This window comes from Planococcus citri, chromosome 4 (genome assembly GCF_950023065.1).
Source record: "Planococcus citri chromosome 4, ihPlaCitr1.1, whole genome shotgun sequence".
NCBI classification, from domain to species: domain Eukaryota; kingdom Metazoa; phylum Arthropoda; class Insecta; order Hemiptera; family Pseudococcidae; genus Planococcus; species Planococcus citri.
The window spans coordinates 16,164,386-16,185,659 of record NC_088680.1 but is presented as its reverse complement, the minus strand read 5'-3'; the positions used below and the strand labels follow the sequence as shown (position 1 = coordinate 16,185,659).

The 21,274-nt window shown below is 33.9% G+C and overlaps 2 protein-coding genes and 2 long non-coding RNA genes across 4 annotated transcripts in view; 3 read left to right on the top strand and 1 right to left on the bottom strand.

The window, feature by feature from the left end:
• The first annotated feature begins 772 nt into the window (after positions 1 to 772).
• On the top strand, positions 773 to 2,916 carry LOC135845680 (uncharacterized). Its single transcript, XR_010558799.1, has 2 exons — positions 773 to 1,010; positions 2,508 to 2,916. It is a non-coding gene; the product is annotated as an uncharacterized LOC135845680 (long non-coding RNA).
• On the bottom strand, positions 1,328 to 20,790 carry LOC135845676 (ABC transporter G family member 23-like). Its single transcript, XM_065364447.1, has 15 exons — positions 20,462 to 20,790; positions 7,064 to 7,214; positions 6,838 to 6,970; positions 4,120 to 4,274; positions 3,917 to 4,024; positions 3,749 to 3,839; positions 3,534 to 3,668; positions 3,331 to 3,458; positions 3,016 to 3,235; positions 2,740 to 2,917; positions 2,553 to 2,668; positions 2,371 to 2,441; positions 2,026 to 2,291; positions 1,832 to 1,918; positions 1,328 to 1,748 (listed from the first exon to the last, which is right to left on the bottom strand). The coding sequence occupies exons 2-15, from the start codon at positions 7,210 to 7,212 to the stop codon at positions 1,516 to 1,518; spliced, it is 2,070 nt and encodes a 689-aa protein (XP_065220519.1). The 5' UTR covers positions 7,213 to 7,214; positions 20,462 to 20,790; the 3' UTR covers positions 1,328 to 1,515.
• LOC135845678 (uncharacterized) lies at positions 7,212 to 8,755 on the top strand. Its single transcript, XR_010558796.1, has 3 exons — positions 7,212 to 7,311; positions 7,548 to 7,809; positions 7,899 to 8,755. It is a non-coding gene; the product is annotated as an uncharacterized LOC135845678 (long non-coding RNA).
• LOC135845675 (sushi, von Willebrand factor type A, EGF and pentraxin domain-containing protein 1) overlaps positions 10,187 to 21,274 on the top strand; it is a 165,774-nt gene continuing 154,686 nt past the window's right edge. Inside the window, exons 1-3 of the mRNA XM_065364446.1 lie at positions 10,187 to 10,366; positions 10,461 to 10,715; positions 12,741 to 12,866. The gene's annotated coding sequence lies outside the window, so the exon portion shown is untranslated. The remainder of the gene's footprint in view (positions 10,367 to 10,460; positions 10,716 to 12,740; positions 12,867 to 21,274) is intronic.

Genomic DNA, 21,274 nt, shown 5'->3' with positions numbered 1-21,274 from the left:
TCCAAGCCCAAGACCTAATAAATTTTTGATTGAAAGCCCAAGCCCCGAAACCCGGAACCCGAAAAAAATCATTTGGGGCCTCATCCCTGTTTCTGAGACCTTGCTGCCTCTAATTTGGTATACTGGTATAGTAGATTAGTAGAAATTTCAAATTTTCAAAAACTAAACTCCTTTTTAACTAAATTGCTAAAAATCAGAATTATAATGTATATTTGGCAAAATTGAAAATATTCTAAAACAGTAAAACGTCTAACGTCTCACTTTTTAGTTTTTATACAACAAATGACCAAAAATTTTTTAATTTCATTTCTTTTGCGAAAAAAATGCCAAAATGGTCTTGTTTTTTTTTACTAATAGGCCACTGGCCAGAAGTAGGGTGACTAGAAAATCAGAAATATCCGGAAATATCGTGAAATGTTTCAGTTGATCACACTGAAAGCACATGATTGATTGCTTGTTAGACTGAGGTGATAACATTCCACCAATCATATGCATCTACTTCACGTTGCCAACCTATATTTTTAGTAATAAACTTTATTCTAAGTTTCTAGTTTCTTTGGGATTCACTGGGTAGTGGGTTCACGATATTTCTGGGCACCCTGTAGTCTCACTTCTCAGGCAAACATTGCAAAAAATGAAAACCCTTTTTTGTCAAATACAAATTCAAAAAAAAATTGACCCAAAATGTCCAATCCAAAATAAATATTAAAAATGAAAAAAAAATTATATTAAAAAAGGTCTAATGTTTTTTGAGGGAAGTGGTTGGCAGCCTTGGTCCCTTCCCTTTTCCCTTTTAGTCTTTAGTCCCTTTTCAAGTTGAAATCTGCTACTCGTCGTACTCGTTCGTCTCATCGTCTGACTCATCGTGTTTGTGTTTGTGTTTGATGTAAGTTGTTCGATTTCATTTTCGTGTTCGTGTTAGATCGTGAGTTCTTGCATTTTCTTCAATTCGACTTAATACCAGAGAAGATTCAAGATGCTGCTACTTTTATACTGCGTTTTAACCTAAGGTGAGTAAAAGGCACATTGTTCACTCATGGCAGCGATTATTATGAAGTCTGGTGTGATATCTAATCTACCTATGTAGTTGAGTTGTTTGATCATTGAAATTTGAAATGATGAATTTTGATTTCATTCATTCGATGTTCAGCTGATTCAGAATTTGAATACTTACTATTACGTTCACAGCTCAGATTCAGTATTCCTAAATCCGTCTAGCATTCGCTTATCGCTTCTCAGCATCCCTTCGTACTACTTCGTACGTAAACTCACCAGTCACCACTCACCAGCCAGCACCACTCAAAGTAGCCTAAAACGAATAAGTACATCGAGTTTACACGATATATTTACATCAAAGTTCTTCACTTATCCTGAGTTTAAAATCTTATTATACAAAAGAAACACCACACAATAAATAACAAATGTTTACAAAAGAAGTGTTTCGCTTCGCTTTTGAACATCTACAAAATTATATATTATGTACACAGAACACTAGATACTTCATAGTCGCATTATTTACTTCTTAGCAACCCATACATCTTTCTTATACTTAATAAAGAAATAAATGATATACACGAATATGAAATTCCACACGATAGTGGAAGCGAATCCTTTCAAAACCACTGGATGTAGAAATGCAAAATTCTTTGAGCAAATTCCTCTCGCAGCGTCCACCGTCCAGGTCAACGGAAATACCCAACTAACCGATCGCAATAACCAGTGCTCAGCTTCAATAGGCCATACCAAACCTGAAACACATTTAATTTTATATCCAATGTCTCTCTGTACGTGTACAGCGATGAATCATTCAAAAATGACGATTTGTAATTACCAGATGTGAAACATAACACGATATTTGTGCAAATTCCCGAATACGCGGTTATTGCCATTTCGCTATTTATCACAGCTAACATAAAACCTGCAGAGAAGAATATTCCATTTACGTCAAGTTACCATATACTTATTACTTGTATCGAATATTAAAATTAAAAGTATTATTCATTTCGCTATGATATTATTACTTACCGAAGAACATTCCGGCGAAACCAGTCACCATCATCAGTATAGAGAGTGTAGTTAGACTTCCTTCGAATGGATTATCAAATACCCAATACATGACTATCATGACTAGAGTTGTTTGTATTATGTGTACAAAAACTTGAATTACCATGACCGAAGCCATCATCTCGATCATCGTTACTCCTGCCACCATCATTCTTTCAATCATTCCTCCTAATTTTTCAGTCAAAATAAGACCTCCGGTCAAGATCGAGGGGAAGAAAAAGCAACATCTGCGAAGTAAAATAGGTATCAATATGCTGACTGCTTCTTCAGGGGTAGATGAGTAATTTCTAGTTTTAGAATACTTACAAACATAATATGGCAGTTGACGCATAACTGATGAAGTTTTCATCGAAAGATCCGAACACTGGTTGTTCAAACTGTAATAATAAAAATGCAAATACATGTAAATTGTAATTAATTAATTATTTTGTTTTTTTCCACAGGTAAGTGGAACATAGGAACATTCCTAGAGGTGGTGGATGACCTACCGAAAGTGGTAAAGCACCAAGTTTGGGATTTTCGCCGCAGTTCACCAACGCTTGTCTCAAGAACGAGAACATCGAACGAACGATATCGTATCGGATGAAATTACCAATATATTGATCTGTAGATGAAATTAGCGATTAATTCGTTGAAAGGTGAAGAAAAATATGCATATTTAAGCCGGCAACCTACTCGATAAATCAACCCACGTGTTCATTAAACTGCTGGTAACATCTTCCGGCGATACTCTCGTACCTTCGGTGACTCTGTTAGCTAAAGATTTGGTGTAATTGTTTTGAAAATGCAACAATCCCCAAACTTTATTCTTTCTAACATCGTTCAAAGCGATATCATCGTCATCGTATTGCACCTATATGTTGAAAGAAAGAATATTTGCAAATGTAAGAATGATTGACTGTATAGGTAGGTAAATAATATGGTTTGTGGGTCGGTACATCAACGACTTACAAAATTATAAGAATCATTTTTAAGAAATTCTAAGTATAAACAGCTCAAGGACACGTTTTGCTTTTCGTCTAAGAAGCAGCCGCTGTAAGATGCGGAGTATTGGCAACTGGAAATTTCCTCATTTACTACGGCTATATTTAAATTTCGAGGTTTACGACCGATGGCCACGTTAAATAGGTAAGTCTGCACTATTGGTAATATCACAACGAATAACATAAATCTGAAACAATACACAATCTTCGGTGAGTATATTATTTGATTATTCATTGCAGTATAATTTAGTGTAGGCATTGATAATGTAAAGTAGGTAATTACATATATTCTCGTTTCAGGAGAGTTAAATTCTTATACATAATTCCTCTAAAAGTCTTATTTGAAAATGTCTTCGAGTCGTCTTCGAAATAAGCTTTAACGTGTTGATTTATTTTAGGATAATTTATCGTCTGCGAACAACAATGAATGATGTTTTAGTAATACGAAGAAAATAGCTGACCGCGGAAAATGAGACGTGAACTTACTGGATCTTTGGGTGCGCTTTCTTGTTTATGACTCAAAGCTAAAAATGCTTCTTCTAAATCATTACAACCGAATTTTTCTATCAAATGGTTCGGTGGTTCTTCGGCTAACAGGATACCGCTTCGCATTAAACCTATCTGTAAGTATCAAAATAGTACCTATATATTTAGAACACCGTTGAGTTCAATGTGCTCATCGAAAGTGAGGCTATATTTACCGTATGAGCTTGTCTAGCTTCTTGTATATAATGAGTGGTAATTATTATCGTTTTTCCCTTTGTTGTCATTTCTAGTAAACGTTCCCAAATACTGCGAATGAATCAATGTAGGTATTAGAATTGCAGATGAAGATTTTGAGCACCTACTTTGATGATTCGTGTACCTACCTTTGACTGAGAACTGGATCTAATCCTACGGTAGGTTCGTCCAATATCAATAGTTTGGGATCGTGAATAAATGCTATAGCTATTGAAACTCTTCGTTGTTGACCACCACTGAAATAATTCATCGGATGTCGAATTAGGTACTTAATGGACGATTATTTTGATACAATCGGTATTGTATATCAATTTGATTAATTATTAGGTACCTCAACGTTTTCACGAAACGATGTCCGGAAGGAAGATCTAAAAATGCAATGAGATCTATGGCACGTGCTTTAATGTTTTCCGAGTCCATACCGTAAAGATATCCGTAAAAAAAGAAGTTCTCGAAGATGGTCATTTGATCGTGTAAATTCAGAAACTGCAACAAGTACGTCGTCATTATACCTATTTGTTAGGTAATTTCATTTTAGCGGTGGTAGGTAAGCAGTGGCGGATCTTAAAAAGAAAGCTTACACAGAGAAAGATCTTAGAAAGGCCCATTTTGGAAATTGTGTTTTATATTTTAGTTTTCCTGAATTCTCGAATTCGAATTCCCGAATTAATGACAAAAAGGAAGGGTATTTTTTACAATGTATACAAAAAAGTAAACTTTTTCACAATATTTTGGCATTTAAAAGAAAATAACACCTACTTACTGATATTTTTTTGAAAAACCTTTGTTTTTTTGCAATTTTGACAAAGAAAGCTGATTTTTTTGCGATAAAAAGCAAAATCTTAGACCATTTTGTTCAAAAAAGTTCCTTTTTGAAATTTTGGTCAAATAAAGAAGACTTGGAAATTTTGATTAAAAAAAAAAAATGGCAATTTGGGCGGAAAATGAATCATTTTAACAAGTTTTATAGAAGAGTAAAATTTTCCTCGATTTTGGCCGAAAAAACAAGATTTTTTTGTAACTAACTGTGATGAAAGCTTGATTTTTGTTCTCAATTATTTGTGAAAAAGGATTTACTAAATTTGCATCAAAAAAGCACTTTCTGGAAATTTTCGCCAAAAATTTTTTTCTTCAATTTTGGCAAAAAATAAGGATATTGAAATTTTTAATTGATAAAAAAACATCTTTTTCAGCGATTTTGGCAAAAAGTGGGCCCCTTAACAAGTTTTTTAAAATAAAAAGTCGAATTTTCCGCAATTTTAGTTTAAAAACAGCGATGAAAAGCCTTAAAATGAAACTGCAGCTTTTGGCTTTTAGCTTGAAATTTCAAAATTGAAACTTTTGGCTCTATAGCTTTCGGCTATCTTGATTTTTAAGGCGTGCTTTTAGCCAAACTTTCGGCTTCCAATGGCTTTCCCTTATATTTTCAATTTAACAGCTTTCAGCTATATTTCATTAAGCTTTTAGCTTTAAATTTTTGACTTTGAACTTTTGGCTGATACGCCATCAATTTACAAAAAAGGGGAATTAAAAATTAGATCAGGTACATTGATTTCATAATTATCTATAGTGATCGTGGAGAATATTTTTATTGCTAGCATTATTTTCCTTTTTTTTCATTTTTTTGTTTCTTCTAAATTTAGAGAATTCAATTCTGCATAAAAGCCTTGAAAAAAAAACAAAAAAATGAAACTTTTTGCTATTTGTTGCTTTTGGCTTGGAAAAAATGAAACTTGCAAACTTTAAGGTTTTGGCTTAGTGTGAAAATCTGCTCGGCTTTCAGCTTACGGCTAGCTTTTCATCCCTGTTTAAAAACGTAAGATTTTTCGTTGAACAACTTTGATAAAAACTTAATTTTTGTTTCTAATTTTTTACAAAAAAAAATCAGATTCTTTATGACATTTATGACAAAGAAAGAAGCAAGATTTTTTGAACATTTTGATCACAAAAAAGTTTTTCCTGCATATTTTTCCACCAAACACAGAATTTTTTGGAAATTTTGATATTATAAAAGCAGTTTTTTTTCTCAATTTTTACCAACAATTAATTTTACAATTTCTTCAAAAAATAAAGGATTTTTTGCTACAATAAATATTTTGGCAATAAAGGAAGATTTTTTTGTTAATTTTGATAAAAAATATTTTTGTTTGCAAATTCTGACATGAAAAGAATAACACTATGAAAATTTTGCTCAAAAAGCAGTGTTTTTGCAATTTTGACGAAAAATAAATGAATAAAAATTTGGTTCTGACAATTTCAATTTATGGCTCATATTTTTTTTTTTTTTTTTGAAATTTCTGTACTTTTTTGAGTGAGATTGTCTGGTAATTTTGATGAAAAAATTGTTTTATGCAATTTTGTCAAAACTGAAAAAAGCAAGACTTTCTAGAAATTTTGGCCAAAAAGGACCTTTCTGCAATTTTGGCAAAAAAAAATAGAAAAAATATGGCAATTTTATTGAAAAAGAACTAGCCATTTTGATAATTTTGGAGCAATGATTTTTTTTTTTAAATTTTCGATGCCTTTATTGCTTTTTTGGATGTTTTTACATCATCTTGACAGATTTTCGACACCTTATTGAGTTTTGCATATAGGTACGTTTTTAGTGTTGTTACATCGGTGTAACAAGTTTTTAACGTTTTTCGTAATTTTTTTGAAATTTGTATCAACATTTCATGATTTTTTGGTAATTTTTAGTCATTTTATTGTATTTTTACACCATCCTGATGGGTTTTAACACTTTTTTCGTGCATTTTGGTCTTTGCTGAGTAATTTTAATTGAAATTTCATTGGTTTTTTGGTCATTTTCAGTGATTTTAATGCTGTTTTGAGCGACTTTTTCTTGTTTTTTTTGCAAAAATTTTACTGAAATTTCATAAGTTTTGTGTAATTTTCAATGATTTTAATTCATTTTTGATCGTTTTATTCTCCACATCTATTGCAGTTGAGGGGCCCATTTCACCAAAGACTTATTATTCGTGGCTTTCTGCCTCGTGTTAGATCCGCCTCTGCTGATGAAAATGAATAGGATTAATGATTAAGTAATTACTTGTGGCATATATCCGACTTCGGATCGTTTTTTAACTTTTAATTGAATATTTCCAGCATCCAATTCGGTTCGACCGACGATACAGTTGAGTAATGTAGTTTTGCCACAACCACTCGGACCTAGTAAACCGTATCTGCAATGATAGATTATTATTAGAATTAGATAGGTAAGTACAAAAAGATAACCAAAATATCATATGGAAATCATTCGAAATTGGAATTCTTACATTGTTCCTTCGCCTACTGTCATATTTAACCCGTCCAAGATGACATTGGTGGATGTGTATCTCTTGTAGGCATTTCTAACAGCAACGGCGTTGTCCGGTTTACCAGATATTGTGCTGATTTCTATCTCCTCCATTTCGTTGGTAGGCATTTCTGAAACCAGAAGAAATTTTCGGTTAATTTCTGCTCAGCTCGCAAATGCTCAAGTTTGACAGCTTCGAATAAAAATTACAAGTTGTACGAAAATGACGTAAGTTGAGTTTTTTTTTTTTGACAATACATAATTTAACTGGTGTAATTAATATCAAGGATATTCGAATTTATATATAAGCACTTTTTAGAAATTGTTTTTTTTGTAATAATGGCGTTGAAAATAAGCCAGATTTTATTACCGAAAAAATAAGATTCCATGAACAGGTCGAGTTGGAAATTATATTACTGTAACAAGTCGCGTGATAATGATAGAATTTTTTTTTTTTTTTTCAGCTATAATGAAATGTCAATGTCGAATTACGTTTGTTGTATTTACGATGAAAGAATTACAATTATTCAAGTATGTAGGTATATTATGGAAGTGATACTGGAATTTACGACGTTCAGAATTTTTCTTAAGTACGTGGAAGTGATGGCAGAATTTTTTACGATGCCAGCAGAAAATTATAATCGAGTTTAGAATGTATGTGGGCTGCGTCATAATAATGCCAACATTCAGTGGTATAGGAAATCCGATTATTGTTGACGTAGTTAGGTAGGTATTATAAGTTATTTTATAATTAATTATTCGAATTTGTTCACTAGCAATGAATTCGATCTTTAGATAATGCAGTCAAATTTTAGGTTTGCTGAATAGCTGAAAGGATGAAATCTTATCAAAGTAATTGAATTCGAATACTGGAAGGATCGTTTTAATTGACCTGTTGAATACCTATCTCAATTCTTACGGAAAGTTCGTCTACGTGATGAGAATAGCATATTATTTCTGGAAATGAAGATTTTTATTACGATATTCTACGTAATATTTTTCTATGTTGACAAGTACCTATTGCTATGCTTTTATTTTATATTTTTCTTGTAAATGTGTATTGTGTAGCCATTTTTATTCGACCAAAGATAGATAGGAAGTTCCTCATTGGCAATGATAAGATCTACAACAAAGATACTACGATCATCGACAGCAATCCAGTTCGGTCTGCATTTCATATCGACGAGTATCGTATACCTCTCTAACTAGGCACCTATCAAAGTAACCTTGCAAAAAAAAAGTTTTTTTCGCTGTCTGAGTACGCTAACCTGTGCTCATTGAACCTGCAATTATAAAATTACTACGATGTAATACCTAATGCTTTTTTTCCACTAGGAGAAACTATATAACCTATGGTTATCGTCTGCGAGTTATTTAGTCATAACCAGTTGCATACACAACGAAGCTACGTTATTGGTGGATAGACTCTCGCAGATTCTTGTTGCAATTGCAATGAACTTGTCGACGACGAAGCTGCGAACGAAAATCATATAGGTATCGGTTTGCATTGTAGTATAATCCGAAATGTGTCGAGTAATTAAGTTACACGCTGCGGTTTTTTAATTAGACGAGGCGTCATTTATGATTTATGATCTGACTGCTGCTGGTGTTGCGGAGTTTAATTTTTTTTATTAATTATCGGAGCTGTTGGTTTAATTGCCGAAAATTTAATTTCGACCATTTTTCATATTTTTATTGTATTATTCAAGGTGTGCTTCGACTTCTCACGAAGGTGCTGTTGAATTTGAATCGAAAACGTTTGCGGAAAAGATACCTTGCTATGGTGTGGAATTGGAGTACTGAGTACTGATGGAGGAAAATATCATATTTGTAAATAGGAGCCTTGAAGTGGCCGAAAATTTACCTTCGTAGCTGCTTGGGTCAAAGTTGAATCGTTAATCAATCCGTGGCTCTGAAAGTTGTACATTAATCACGAACCAAAAGCTGCGAGGTATTGAAATAACGACCGGAGAATGCCGAGAAGATTTATGGATTATGTTAAACGCGAATATTACGAATTAATTTTACGATTTACTTTTTATGTAGTGTACCTATTTTTATGTTTTCATGTTCACAGGTAATATGTGTTCGAAATATTTGTACGTATATCATAAGCAGGAAATTTCGTTCATAATCTGATATCGTCGTCGTCGTTCTCATGCAGTCTCGAAGTTCAACTACGACACAAGTAAAAAAAAAATATTACGAAAAAAAAATTCGCCATTTGAAACCAGTTTTGTGGCGAGAACGTTCAAACTGTACGATATCACGAAGGAAGTATAGAATATGGTTATCCTTCAAGAAACGTATCCGGTGGCGCAGAATGATCGTCGACGACATGATCGCGCTATCGAGCATCTTTTACTCATTCATCGCGGTCTGCTGACTCGACTATGGCGGTGAAATATGGCACACGGTCGTTGATCTAGCGACGACGTTTTGTGGTAAATACTCGATTCGCGAATGAGTCTCGTTCTCTCGTTCGTCGTATTGGTAATCGTTATCGCAGTTCACGTAACATGTTTCTGTTTATCCACTGCCCCAGATTAGGTTAATCAATCAACGAGTTGACTCGATTAGAAGATTTATACACTCGGATGCATTTTTGTATGATCCAGTTTTCATTATTATCTCGGTTTAACTTTAACTGATTGAGTTGTTCTGTTGGATTGATGAGGTTTGTCTGCGCGATGGCGTTTCACTGCAGCTGGTGTGATGGTCTAGATGACCTTTGAACGTACCTACGTTTAAAAAAAAAATGATAACCGAAGATTTTCACGTTTCAGATTCATTACCGCGGAAAAAGTCCAGCAAAAAGTGATTTAACGACCGGCGAATTTCAGACATTTTTATACGTTCTGCGAAGGATATCAACGCAGCAGCAGCGATGATTATCACGCGGAAGAAATACCCCACATGAACCAGTTCCACACTGCAAAATGCAAAGCTGGCAGATTCTCATCGAGTACCTACCTATATGTAGCTGTGTGTCGTTAAATGGGAGTTTTAATCGCCTCGTAATTGCGAAGAAGGTTTCCATCGTAAACAACCATCCGAGTATTTTGTACTTTCTACCGGGATTGGATTGATGATTTATCGATTTTGTTTTCAGTTTTTTTTTTATTCGCACGTATCGTGCTGAATACGCAATGTGGGCATTTAGGCGTGCCGGAATGACCCCGGTTGCTCGCACTATGATTCAGGCGAAATTATTGAAAACAACTGGATGGTCTTGTACCACGTACATATGCGGTTTAGGCAGCTTTATGACTGATTTGTACGAGTATGTTTGCCTAATTTTGTGGAAATTTTCGCACTTGACAAGATCGAAGTTTTCCAAAAGATTGTCATCTGATTTATTTATTTGTTGGTTTCAGTGGCGAGATCGGAACTGGGTTTTTGAGTGGTTTTAGTATCAGTATAACCTCATAGCTGAGGTTTAATTTAACCGAGCCTTGAATCACTGGAATATCGAGACCAACACGATGGAGAATTATGGAGGAAAACGAGCAGGACAAAAACCAATTGAACATTGATGAGGAAATGGAATTTTCCCACCGGATACGAGCTTCTGTGGAATTCAACGATACCCGAAGCAGTCGAAATCAATGAAATGATTTTTCCACGTCGAGGTGAGCATCGGAAATTTGTCACTCGTATTTGAAAAATCAACTTAGCCGAATAAACCGGCGAAAGATCATCAATTCATCATGTTTATCAGTTAGCTATCTGATCTCTCGAGATCTCCAATTTTTTGGCTTCAGCGAGAAAATTTTCTCCCTCCTTTCTTGCATCTTGATGTAGTTTTGAGCCTTGGAGATACCGGACGAGAAAAACTGGAAAACGATTATTTTTTTTTGGAATTAGCATACACATATCCCCCTCTCTAAATCGTAAAATTCGTAAAAAATCGAAAATAATTCTAAATTATGGGCATAATTTTGATAATAAGCCAACTCTCCGGAATTTGGCCTTGGCAAAATTGAAATTTTTTGCTGTGATGAACTAAAAGCTGATCAGTTGAGATTGAAAATTTTCACTTTTTTTTTACCACCACCACTTTCTCAGTTTGCCAAATTTCGCATCTTTCAAAAAAATTCAAAGCTGCCAACCTGTAATTCGGATCGGATCCTTTCTCTCTCCCCCGCCTGTCAACCTCAATGCCATTATCCACATTTCAATGTTGATGAAAAACCAAAACAACAAAACAATTAGCACGAAAATAATTAAGAAGAACGCAGTACGCTGTACACCAATTTACACCTGTGACATTCCACCAGACTGCAAAGTACCTAGGAATCTTGTTTCGCCAAAAGATGCAACGACGAGTCTCTTCTTCCTCTTCCTTTCTCCCTGCGGATGATTTCTGGTTCCACGATATGTACTATGAATAGTTTAACCATAACCGACATCTTTTTTTTACTTTTGAACTTGACACGAAGATGAATTTGCACCAAACTATGGACCCGTCGTCGCTCGGTGCCGGAACCTGACAACTCGTCTGCCAAAATTTCAAACCCTGCAGCATTTTAGTGGATTTTCAAGGTTATGCCGGTGAGTGCTGTATTCGGTACTGCAACAACGTGCAGCATTTTACATTCGTCGACGAATTAAATGGTTACTCGCTCGCTTAATCGCTAAATCCATTTAAAATAGCGTCCCGCAGCGAAACGACGCTGGATCGGAGTCTTATAATTCACGACGTAACACCACGAAATTTATCGATGAGTAATAGGTTGCCGTGTGATTGATTACTTAAGATATTCAATTCTCGGATCTCGACTTAATTGCGTAAATTATTAGTGTCTTTTTCGTTGCTATCTTGTACTCTCTGTTCGTCTCGATGTGTGTAATATCTGATTCGAAATTAGAAAAAAAAAGGTCTTGTGAGATCGAGAGGTGTGCATAGATATAGGTACCTCTACCTACATACTATATTTGTACTTGTGGATGAACTAACACCAATCCTGGAGTGTGAATTGCCTCATAATGTAGAGGTTAAGCACTGTAGCGATCGTAATGAGGTGGTATACGAGCTGAATTTTTGGATAGGTTCATCATAGTGCCAGCGTGGTTGTTCAATTGGGTCTGATTGTGGTTTTAATGGATGTGTATTTATCATCATTTCATTGAGCCACATCAAATCAATATGTAGATATTGTAATGAGAGAAAAATTACAATACTGTATAAAATTCCTGTATCTAGGCCAAAGCGATTTATCGAGCTTTTTACTCCCTAATGTGTCTAAGGTATCGATGCTGGTCTGATTTCGAGATTTATGAAATGTTCTTTTATTCCCCCCCTCCCCCCCTTCTGAAATGTCTGGCTCTCTTTTTTGCTTGTATGGAATTGATTGATGGAGGTTGACGAATTTGATTCTTATTTTTTGTCCTGGTACGAAAAAGTTGAATGTATCCCTTGAACTTTCAAAAACTCGAACTCTCCTTTACATTTTTATCGATTGAAAATTTTATAAAAGTTACAAAACATTCGAAATGAATTATCTAGGTATTATGCTTTTTGGTATTCAACGAGGCTCAGATTTTTTTTTTTTTGAAAATGGAAATTAATTTATGACGCGATTATTTAGTAAACAGTTGATTTGTGAATTTCATTCAATATTTCATTTTAATTTACCTAAATGTGAAATTTTCAGATTCACAAGGATGAAAACAACTTCCAAGATCTACTCGACATTCTAGCAAATCGAAAGAAATAAAAATTTTTATTGAAATGGTCCATTCATCGCGAAAAGGTGGAATCGTGCATCGATAATATTCAGGTAATTTTCTATTCTATGTACTTGAATGACTTTTTCGTCTCGAAATCGTGTTTTTAAGTCCCTATCTTTCTCACTGACGTAAAAAACATCGAGCATCTCCCCTTTCACTCCTTCTGCATTGTATGTTGAAATTGAAAAACTGTGCTTGTGTCTAATTTACTTATGTTGAACTTTCTGATTTTTGCACGAATTATCCAAAAAAAAGTCCTTGAGAAAAACTGAATCGCCACGTGTCCAGGTGAAGAAATTTTCACTCCTCAATTCTAGTTCCTTCAGTATTTTTTTGTCTAGAACTCTTAATTTTTCAAATGATTATTTTTCATTTTTCTATGATGAAGAATTCGAAAAATTGTTCACTTTTTTTTCGTAAGGATAAATCAATTTTTGAAAAAAAAAGTTCTATAGAAAAAAAAAGAAATAAATGAAGTTGTAGAGCATGAAATTTCTCATCGGTTGATTGCTGTGATTCATTTTCATTTTTGACTCTTCGTCGAAATGAACAAAAAAATATTTGCACATAATAAAAATAGCCCAAAAGTGCTAATTTTGAACCTCCCCCCCCCATGAAAAAATGTAACAATTATGCGATATATCTAATGGTATGTTTTCGAAGGTGCTAAACCCAAATATGTTCTTATTTTTTCGATTCTACCTCTTTACCCCCCCCCCCGCCCCTAGAACTTGTCCTATTGGGCTTAAAACCTGCAAATTTTGACAAAGTCGTACGATGTAACTATAAGTAAGGAATCATATGTTCTGGAAGATGCTGAACACAAACCTGAGTTAATTTTTTCCATGTAGTGAAAAATCCAAAATTTCTCGAAAATTGTCTGAAATGTACTTAGGTAGGTACTAGGTAGGTACCCAATGAGAAGTTGAATCTTTCTATAAAAAGCATTTTTTTTTAGGACGATTGCTTACGTTGAAAAAGTATTACCAAAATGTCACTAAAAACTTTCAAAACGAGTTTAAAAATTTGAAAAACCAAAAACTAAAGTAGTGAAAGAGTAAAAATTTGCTTGATTACATGCAAAATTTTGACCCCTCCACTCCTCTACCCCCAAAAAAGTCCTGCCAACAAAAAATTGAAATAGTGAGAAATATTCTTGACCCCTCCCCCTTCTTCCATGACATGGGGAAAAAATTGAAATGTTCAACTTTGATCGTCCTCCTCCTTCTGATAAAAAGTGTTGAAGTGTTCGAAAAATGTCTTCTCAAAGGTCCTGCAAAGCTCTGTTTTTTAATTTTAATATTTTCGAATTTTCGCAAAAAATTCCAAAAACTCAATTTTGTTTTAGAAATTATCCAAAAGTTTCACTTTTTAATCGAAAAATTGAAAAAAGTCGCTCTTTTTCGACAAACATTGAAGTATTATTTTTTGCCAATAATTGACGAAAGGTTTTACTTTTTGTTGAAATTGTCAGTCTTGTTTTTTGCTAAATTGTCAAAAATACTCGCATTTTTAAACATTTCTAAAAATTGTATTTTTCAAAAAAAAGTTTTAGAATGGTCGTTTCTTGAAAAAAAAAAATCCTAAAAATTGTCGTTTTTCAGAAAAATTTTAAAAAATGGTCGTTTTTTCAAAAAAATGTTTAAAATTTGACATTTTTGGCAAAAATGTTTAAGAGGAGGTATTTTTTTTCAAAAAATTGTCTAAAAGTTGCTTTTTTTTGCCAGAAATTGACAAAAAATTCTACTTTTTGTCAATTGCCAAAAATACTTGCAGTTTTTAAAAATTTCTAAAAATTGTATTTTTCAAAAAAAATTTTCAAGTTGTTGTTTTTTGAAAAAAATTTCTTAAAATTGTCATTTTGGGCAGAAATTTTTATGAAGAGGTATTTTTTTCCAAAAAATTGGCCAAAAGTCGCTTTTTTGCCAGGAATTGTCAAAGTTTTGCTTTTTGCCAAAAAGTTGTCAGAAATTCTCGTTTTTAGCACGGACGATGTTGATTCATAGCTCATCTGATAGGAAATTTGATTTAGAACAACGTTTATACACCCCATTTTTGGGCTAGGACCATAATTTCGGGAAGTAGAGGCGAAAACCTCATTGGGGGGGGGGGGCTAAAATCCATTCAAAGTTTTACTTTTTAGCAGAAATTGGGTATTTTTTCAGAAATAGCAAAAATTTTCACATTGATGCTAAAAAATTGCTCAAAAGTCGTTTTTTATCTAAACGTTTCAAAATATATGGTAGGTAGGTCTAGGTAGTTCAATTTTTTAAAATTAGAAAATCAGAAGAACATTTTTCTCCTAAAATTTGTATTTTTGTTTGTATATTTTGGTTGTGAAGGAAGCTCTCGTTACTGTTTTTGGCTATGCTTCTGTTTATAGATTTTTTTGAACAATTTATTCGTTTTCTTTTTTTTTTTACTCCAGTATAGGTAGATATTTATTGAGCTATTTTTCTTTCGTAATTTGAGTTTGATCTACATCCAACCAAAAATTTGCTCAATTAATAGTCTTTTTTATTAATCCATTTATCAAATCACCCGTATAGTTTTCTTTAGGTACGTATAAGTACTTTGACTTATTTCCTGCATTAAATACCAAGGCCAAAGGGCACATTACTCGTGCAAGGACCTCGCTTGGCATGTGTCTGAGCCCATTATAAATTTACCTATACATATACGAGCGAGGGATTTTCGTAATTTCGTCTCATTTAGTCGATTACGATGGGTTTTCATTAAGTAGGAATATAAGTACGCGCGATTGGTGTACGCAGTAGGTATGCACATATAAGCTTCAGAAAATAAATAAACGTCGTAATAAAAAAAAAAAAAAAGCACACACCGGCAACAAGGAGAAGTCCATTAACATTATTAAAACACACCTCGCTGAAGTGTAGGTATTTCAACAAATAACGAAATCGTTTCGTTTTAGTAACAATGACACGATTCAAGTTGCAGTTATATATTAATTAAATACTTAATAAATGCCCATTTTGTATAGAAGTAAAAAAGAAAATCCTACATTTATAGGTTAAAATCTAGGTTATTCCAAAATTATTCCGTGATCATGAACTAAATACGTAACGCAGGAATAATTTGATCATTTTACCGAATTTTTAATTCCAACGTGGGTACCTAGCTACCTACCTACCTGTACTTGGATAATTCGCGTGCTAAGTGCTATAACTATTAAGGAGGAAAAAAATGTAAAAAATTGTGACGTACGTGTACGTATTCGGGCGAGTTTGAAAAATAAAATTCAATTTTAGAATTCGAAACATTTATATAGCGTTTTGCCGAGTTATATAACAAAGTGGTCTTTATCTACTAGGAATTAACATATATGCGGTTTTTTTTTTTTTAAATGGTACATTTTATTAGGTATTAAGAAAATACTCGACGAAAGTGTGTCACAAACGCGTTCTTCTCTCGTACGAATAGTAGGTACAGGTACGATGCAGCGAGAACATCATATGGTCGTGGCTGTGTGCTGGCAGTATGGATATATACACCTTATACCTACCTACCTTACGTACTATTAGCAGCTACCAGGCTACCTGTACCTAGGATTGTGTGTATATTGATGGTGACATAAGTGTCTTCACAGATGCCTCGTTTCGTTTTATACCTCCACCATGAAATTTGAGTACGACGAGCAGACGATACGTCTTGTGTAGACGGTATGTTGACCGAGAACTCGTTAAACGTTTCGTAATTTTGTTATGAAAGATTGGATAATGTAGGTTGCTAGGTTTTAGGTTTTATGTATACAATTTAACCTATACAGTTTAGGTTGAGTAAAGATGAATGGGAAAGGTTTACTTGGAAGCTGTGCAAGGAAGGATTGGTGACGTGGAAGAAGGGCCCAAGGGGTGTTGGTGTAAGTTTGAGGTGTTTGTGGGATTCGTTTGGTATGAATTTTTGAACGTTTTTAGATTACTGGCTAATTCACGAGTAATATAAGTATTTGTAGTAATGATGTGAGATTTGAATGTATTTCATCAGGCTATAAAGAATGAATGACGTGTGCTTGTTGGAGCTTCAAGACTACATTTTGATTTTTCAGAAATTACTTTTCTAATGTAGATTTGAAAAAAATGTTCGAACAAAAGTTTCGGAGCATCGAAGCAAAATTTTCTGTTATTACAATTTTTTTCAACACTAAAACATTCACGAAATCAGCCTAATCGAGTTTTAGGAACAAGTCATTTGTATGTTATTTCCTCGCAGAATGAGAAAAATCAGAAACTCTTTCAACGAGTATGGGGGGGGGGGGGTGAATAAATGTCGATTTTCTTCAATTTCAACTCTTTTAAAATGGAAAATTCGAAAAAAAAAGTGTAACGTTAAACAAACGTTGTAGAGCATCAAAAGAGGAACATTCGAATTTGAGGGGTTCCATGAAAAAGGGGCCTTGGTCAATTTTTTTTGTTTTTTGTTTTTTTATTTTTACAATTCTGAATATATTTTTTTTTTATTAATTCCACCATATTCAGTGATATTGAAGTGTTCTTCCATGAAAAAAAAAAAACGAATTGGAAAATGTTTGCTTACCTATAGAAAAATATTTTAAAGTCTATTTGAACTTGTAAGAATCAGTGAAAAAATTGACTAAGGCCCCTTTTCCATGAAGCCCCTCATTTATTCGCCGAAGTGATCATGTGAAGGAGGGATTTCAAAAAAAGAAGGTAGAGGGATGCTGAAGCGATTCTGAGTCTTGGACTTTTTTTTCGTGAATGAATCTAGTCAAAAATGAATCTCGATTCAATCAATTTCAAGATTAATTTAAATTTCGCTGCAGTGATAAGATTTCCTCTTTTGCAATCTGCAATTCAGTTTTTTATTCTGCTTGAAATTTCTCAATCAGAGGAATTTTTCAATGGGGGAGACTCGGCAGACATTTATGGCAGATAAATGTCAAAATTTCGAAGAAAAATATTGTCCTTAGGATTTTTTGGTGGTGGGGGGGGGGGGGTGGGCTAAAGAACGAAACGAAAATTGAAACAGGATATTCTAGATTTCTGCTTCGAAGCAGTGAAGAAAAATCGAGTTTTCCCTTAAATTCGTGTTCATTCTGCTCATCTTAAAACGTTAAAAAGTGATGACAAAAAATCAATTTGACGTATTTAAATTTCTTTTTGAATGCAAAACGTATCATTTTTTTATTTTTTTTAAATAAAAGAATTCTCGTTATTGTGACTTTTCTCGTTGAAAGGGTGTTCAAAAATACCCCATCAAGCCAAATTTTAGATGTTGAACTTAATTTTTTGGTTTTTGGAGAATTTTTAGAAATTCAAAATAACTTAATTTCCATGAAAAAGATCGTAATTATCATTGAAAGGGCGTCCAAAAATACCCCATCGAGCCAAATTTCAGGTGTTGAATTTAATTGTTTGGTTTTTGGAGAATTTTTGGAAATTCAAAATAGCTTATTTCCCACGAAAAAGATCAAAATTATGTCTCTTTATTGAACTTTCAAATCTATTGGTTAGATAATGTAGTTTGAAGCCCTTTTGAAGCCTCCTTCATCCGCCAGAACCGGTGCAAAGGGAAATTACGTCAACCCCCCCTCCCTCATCGTTGTATTTTAGTCGGTATTTTCGGCAATTTCGTCCAAATATTAGGCTGAATTATGACAAAATAATTTTTGAGCTTTGCCAATTTTTTCCTACAAAATACGTACTTAATTTATGTAAAACTCGTAAAAAAAATGCGGACTGGAAAACTCCAAAAATTTCCCTAAAATTTCGATTTTTGTCATTTCTTTGTTTGAGCAGATACATTTATTTGCTTCCCCACTTTAAATAATTTCTTCGATGATGTTCACTTTTTTGATATTTTAGTGAAGAAAGATCTTGAAAACCGTTTGTTTCAAAATTGAGTAGGTACTGAAAATTTTTGTTGAACTTTTGGTTTTCTAAAGAACAAAAAACTTTGTCTTTTTTTCATGAATTATTCTGGTATTTTGAATTTTTTCAGAAGGCAGTTTTTCGTCGTAAAAAAATTTTAGTCGGGATTTTTACAATTTTCCCCCTATCCTTCTTTCCTTCCTTCCTTCCCCTTGAAAATTAGCTCGAATCGTCTCTGTCTGTAGCAATTTTTGGATTAGGTATCCAGTTTTGGGAAAACTGTCGTAAAATAAATCGAATTAAAAATCTTAGCATCTTTTCAACAAATGAAAGACTATAAAAATCGGCAGGAGGCTCTGAAACAGTTCAAAACCACTACCAATCGATTTAAAAGGTCCAAAACAAGGTATATGTACCAAATATCAGCAGTCTACTCATGTCAATTTTGCCAAATTCTGATTTTTTCGTGAAAATTTAGACAATTTTGAATTTTTGAAAATTCACTAAAAATTAAAAAATAAAATCCAGTGATTACAAATTTGTCTTGGTGGCGAATTTTTGTACGCTCTTTCGATTCATTTTCTTTGATTTAAAAATTTATTGTCTGCTGTTTGGGATAATTTCTGGTGGGGATGGTGAGGAGGAGGGGGAGAGGGGTGGTAATGGCAAAAAAGGTCGTCTAGAGCAGGAAATGCCTAAATTCGATTCTGAGTAAAGTGACAAATTCTGAACTTACCACTTCAGTCCCCCTCCCCCTCTTCTCTTCCGGAGCTTGATGAATTCTGGTTTCCAAGAAAAGAGGAGAAAAATTGAAAATTTGGAAAAAATGAAAAATTTCTTCTATTTTTCCCTTTCTTATACCACTGAAGTCCCTTGGGTAAAATTGAAAAATTCGAAGAAAAACAATCTGTAAGTGATATTAAAAGTACTCAACCAGGTGAATAAAATGATGTGATCAAATTTTTTCACTCCTCTATCCTTTCTTTTCCCTATAGACAAATCGAATGAAGTGTTTAAAATTTTACTCCCCCTCCCCCGTTTACTTCTCGATCACTATGTTTTCATGAATCGCAGTTCAAAGAATCGAAGCTGAGAATGATTCGATTTGATGATATTTTGCATTGCCATAATATGCATGTACTCAATCACAATACAGAAAATCAATGGATCGTCCTAATGCTGGGTGAAGTGAAAGGGAATTTCGGCCAAAGCTCAAAATGACAAATATAATGTCGTATTATGTATCGTTGTCAAGTTTTAGAGGGCACTAAATACAAATATCAAGTTGGTTTTGTGGTGTGATCCTTCCCACCTGTTTCCACAAGGATCGATTTTAGTCTAAAAATGAGAAAAACAGAAACTTGGACAAATTTAAAAAAAAAAAACTGCTATGTCAATTTTGAAGAAAATTTTGTCTCTAAGAAGAAGAAATCATCTTTGAAGCACAAAAATTTAAGAAGAAATTGCAATGTCAAAATAGGAAAATGTTGAAAAAACAAGATAGAAAGGTTTGGAATGCAAAAGAAAGATGCAGAAATCCAGACAAGTTTTGAAAAAAAGTCTCACATGTCAATCCAGAAAAAAAATTGAAACTGGGAAGAACAGAAAAAAGGAAGGTACCTAAACTGAAGATCAAAAAAAGACCAGAAGTATGTCGGATGATTGTGAATCCTGCACGATTCTAGATTCTGCCTTTTGCCCTAAAATTGATGAAAAACCCTGGATCCTCGATACCTGATAATCCATCGCCTATCATATTTATCAATCACGAAGTTGAAGATATACGAAAAGCTCACCTGCTTCGTTTTCAAAGAATCTGGTCCTTTATCAAAGCTGGTAATAATAAGTTCACAATTCACTTCACTTGCTCGCGAAACTTCACATCTCCGTTCAAAATTACATGTAGTCGATCGTTATTGAAACAATAAAAAAAATTAAAATAGAGAGGAGCACAAAACGCGCAGCTCGACGAATAAAATTAGCTCAATTTCGAAGACCAAAAAACGCACTTGGACGACACGTTGTGTACTCGTACACGCGCTCAACCCAACGAAAACATGTTCGCGAGTCCATCGACTGATTGTGTAGCGTAATAAAAATAATCCAATGCGCGGAATAATAGTATGAAAAAACCGCTTTTGTGTGATCCGGTTTTGATTTGTCAGCAGAGAATGGCGGCAAGAGTGTGTGTGGTGTGCGTACTGCGTACCTAGATCTACTCTACCTACCGCTCTTTACTCTTGTCTCTTTGCATTCTGTTCCGCGAAGAAAGCACCTATGTGTATATTGCGAGGAAATTTTCCCTCACAAAACAAGTATGAGTACCTAACCAGCACCTTGAGAAGCCTGAGAGGCTCAATATTTGTGTGGAAAACTGCGAGGGTACTCTCTAAATTTGAAACAGTCAATTTCACTGCTTAGCAGTCACGACATTTTGCCTTTTTAAAGCAGTAGTTTTCTTTTACTGCAAAACAGTGAAAAATTACTGAATTGGTCAGTCAAAATGATTTTTTACTGACCAATTCAGTAATTTTTCACTGTTTTGCAGTAAAAAAAACTACTGCTCTAAAAAGGCAAAATGTCGTGACTGCTAAGCAGTGAAATTGACT

Coding starts and splice junctions, on each gene's coding strand:
- LOC135845676 (XM_065364447.1), bottom strand. CDS start 7,212: ATGCCTACCAACGAAATGGAGGAGATAGAAATCAGCACAATATCTGGT. Junction 6,971..7,063: donor ACAGTAGGCGAAGGAACAAT/GTAAGAATTCCA, acceptor CTATCATTGCAG/ATACGGTTTACTAGGTCCGA. Junction 3,236..3,330: donor CTCCTGAAACGAGAATATAT/GTAATTACCTAC, acceptor GTATTGTTTCAG/ATTTATGTTATTCGTTGTGA.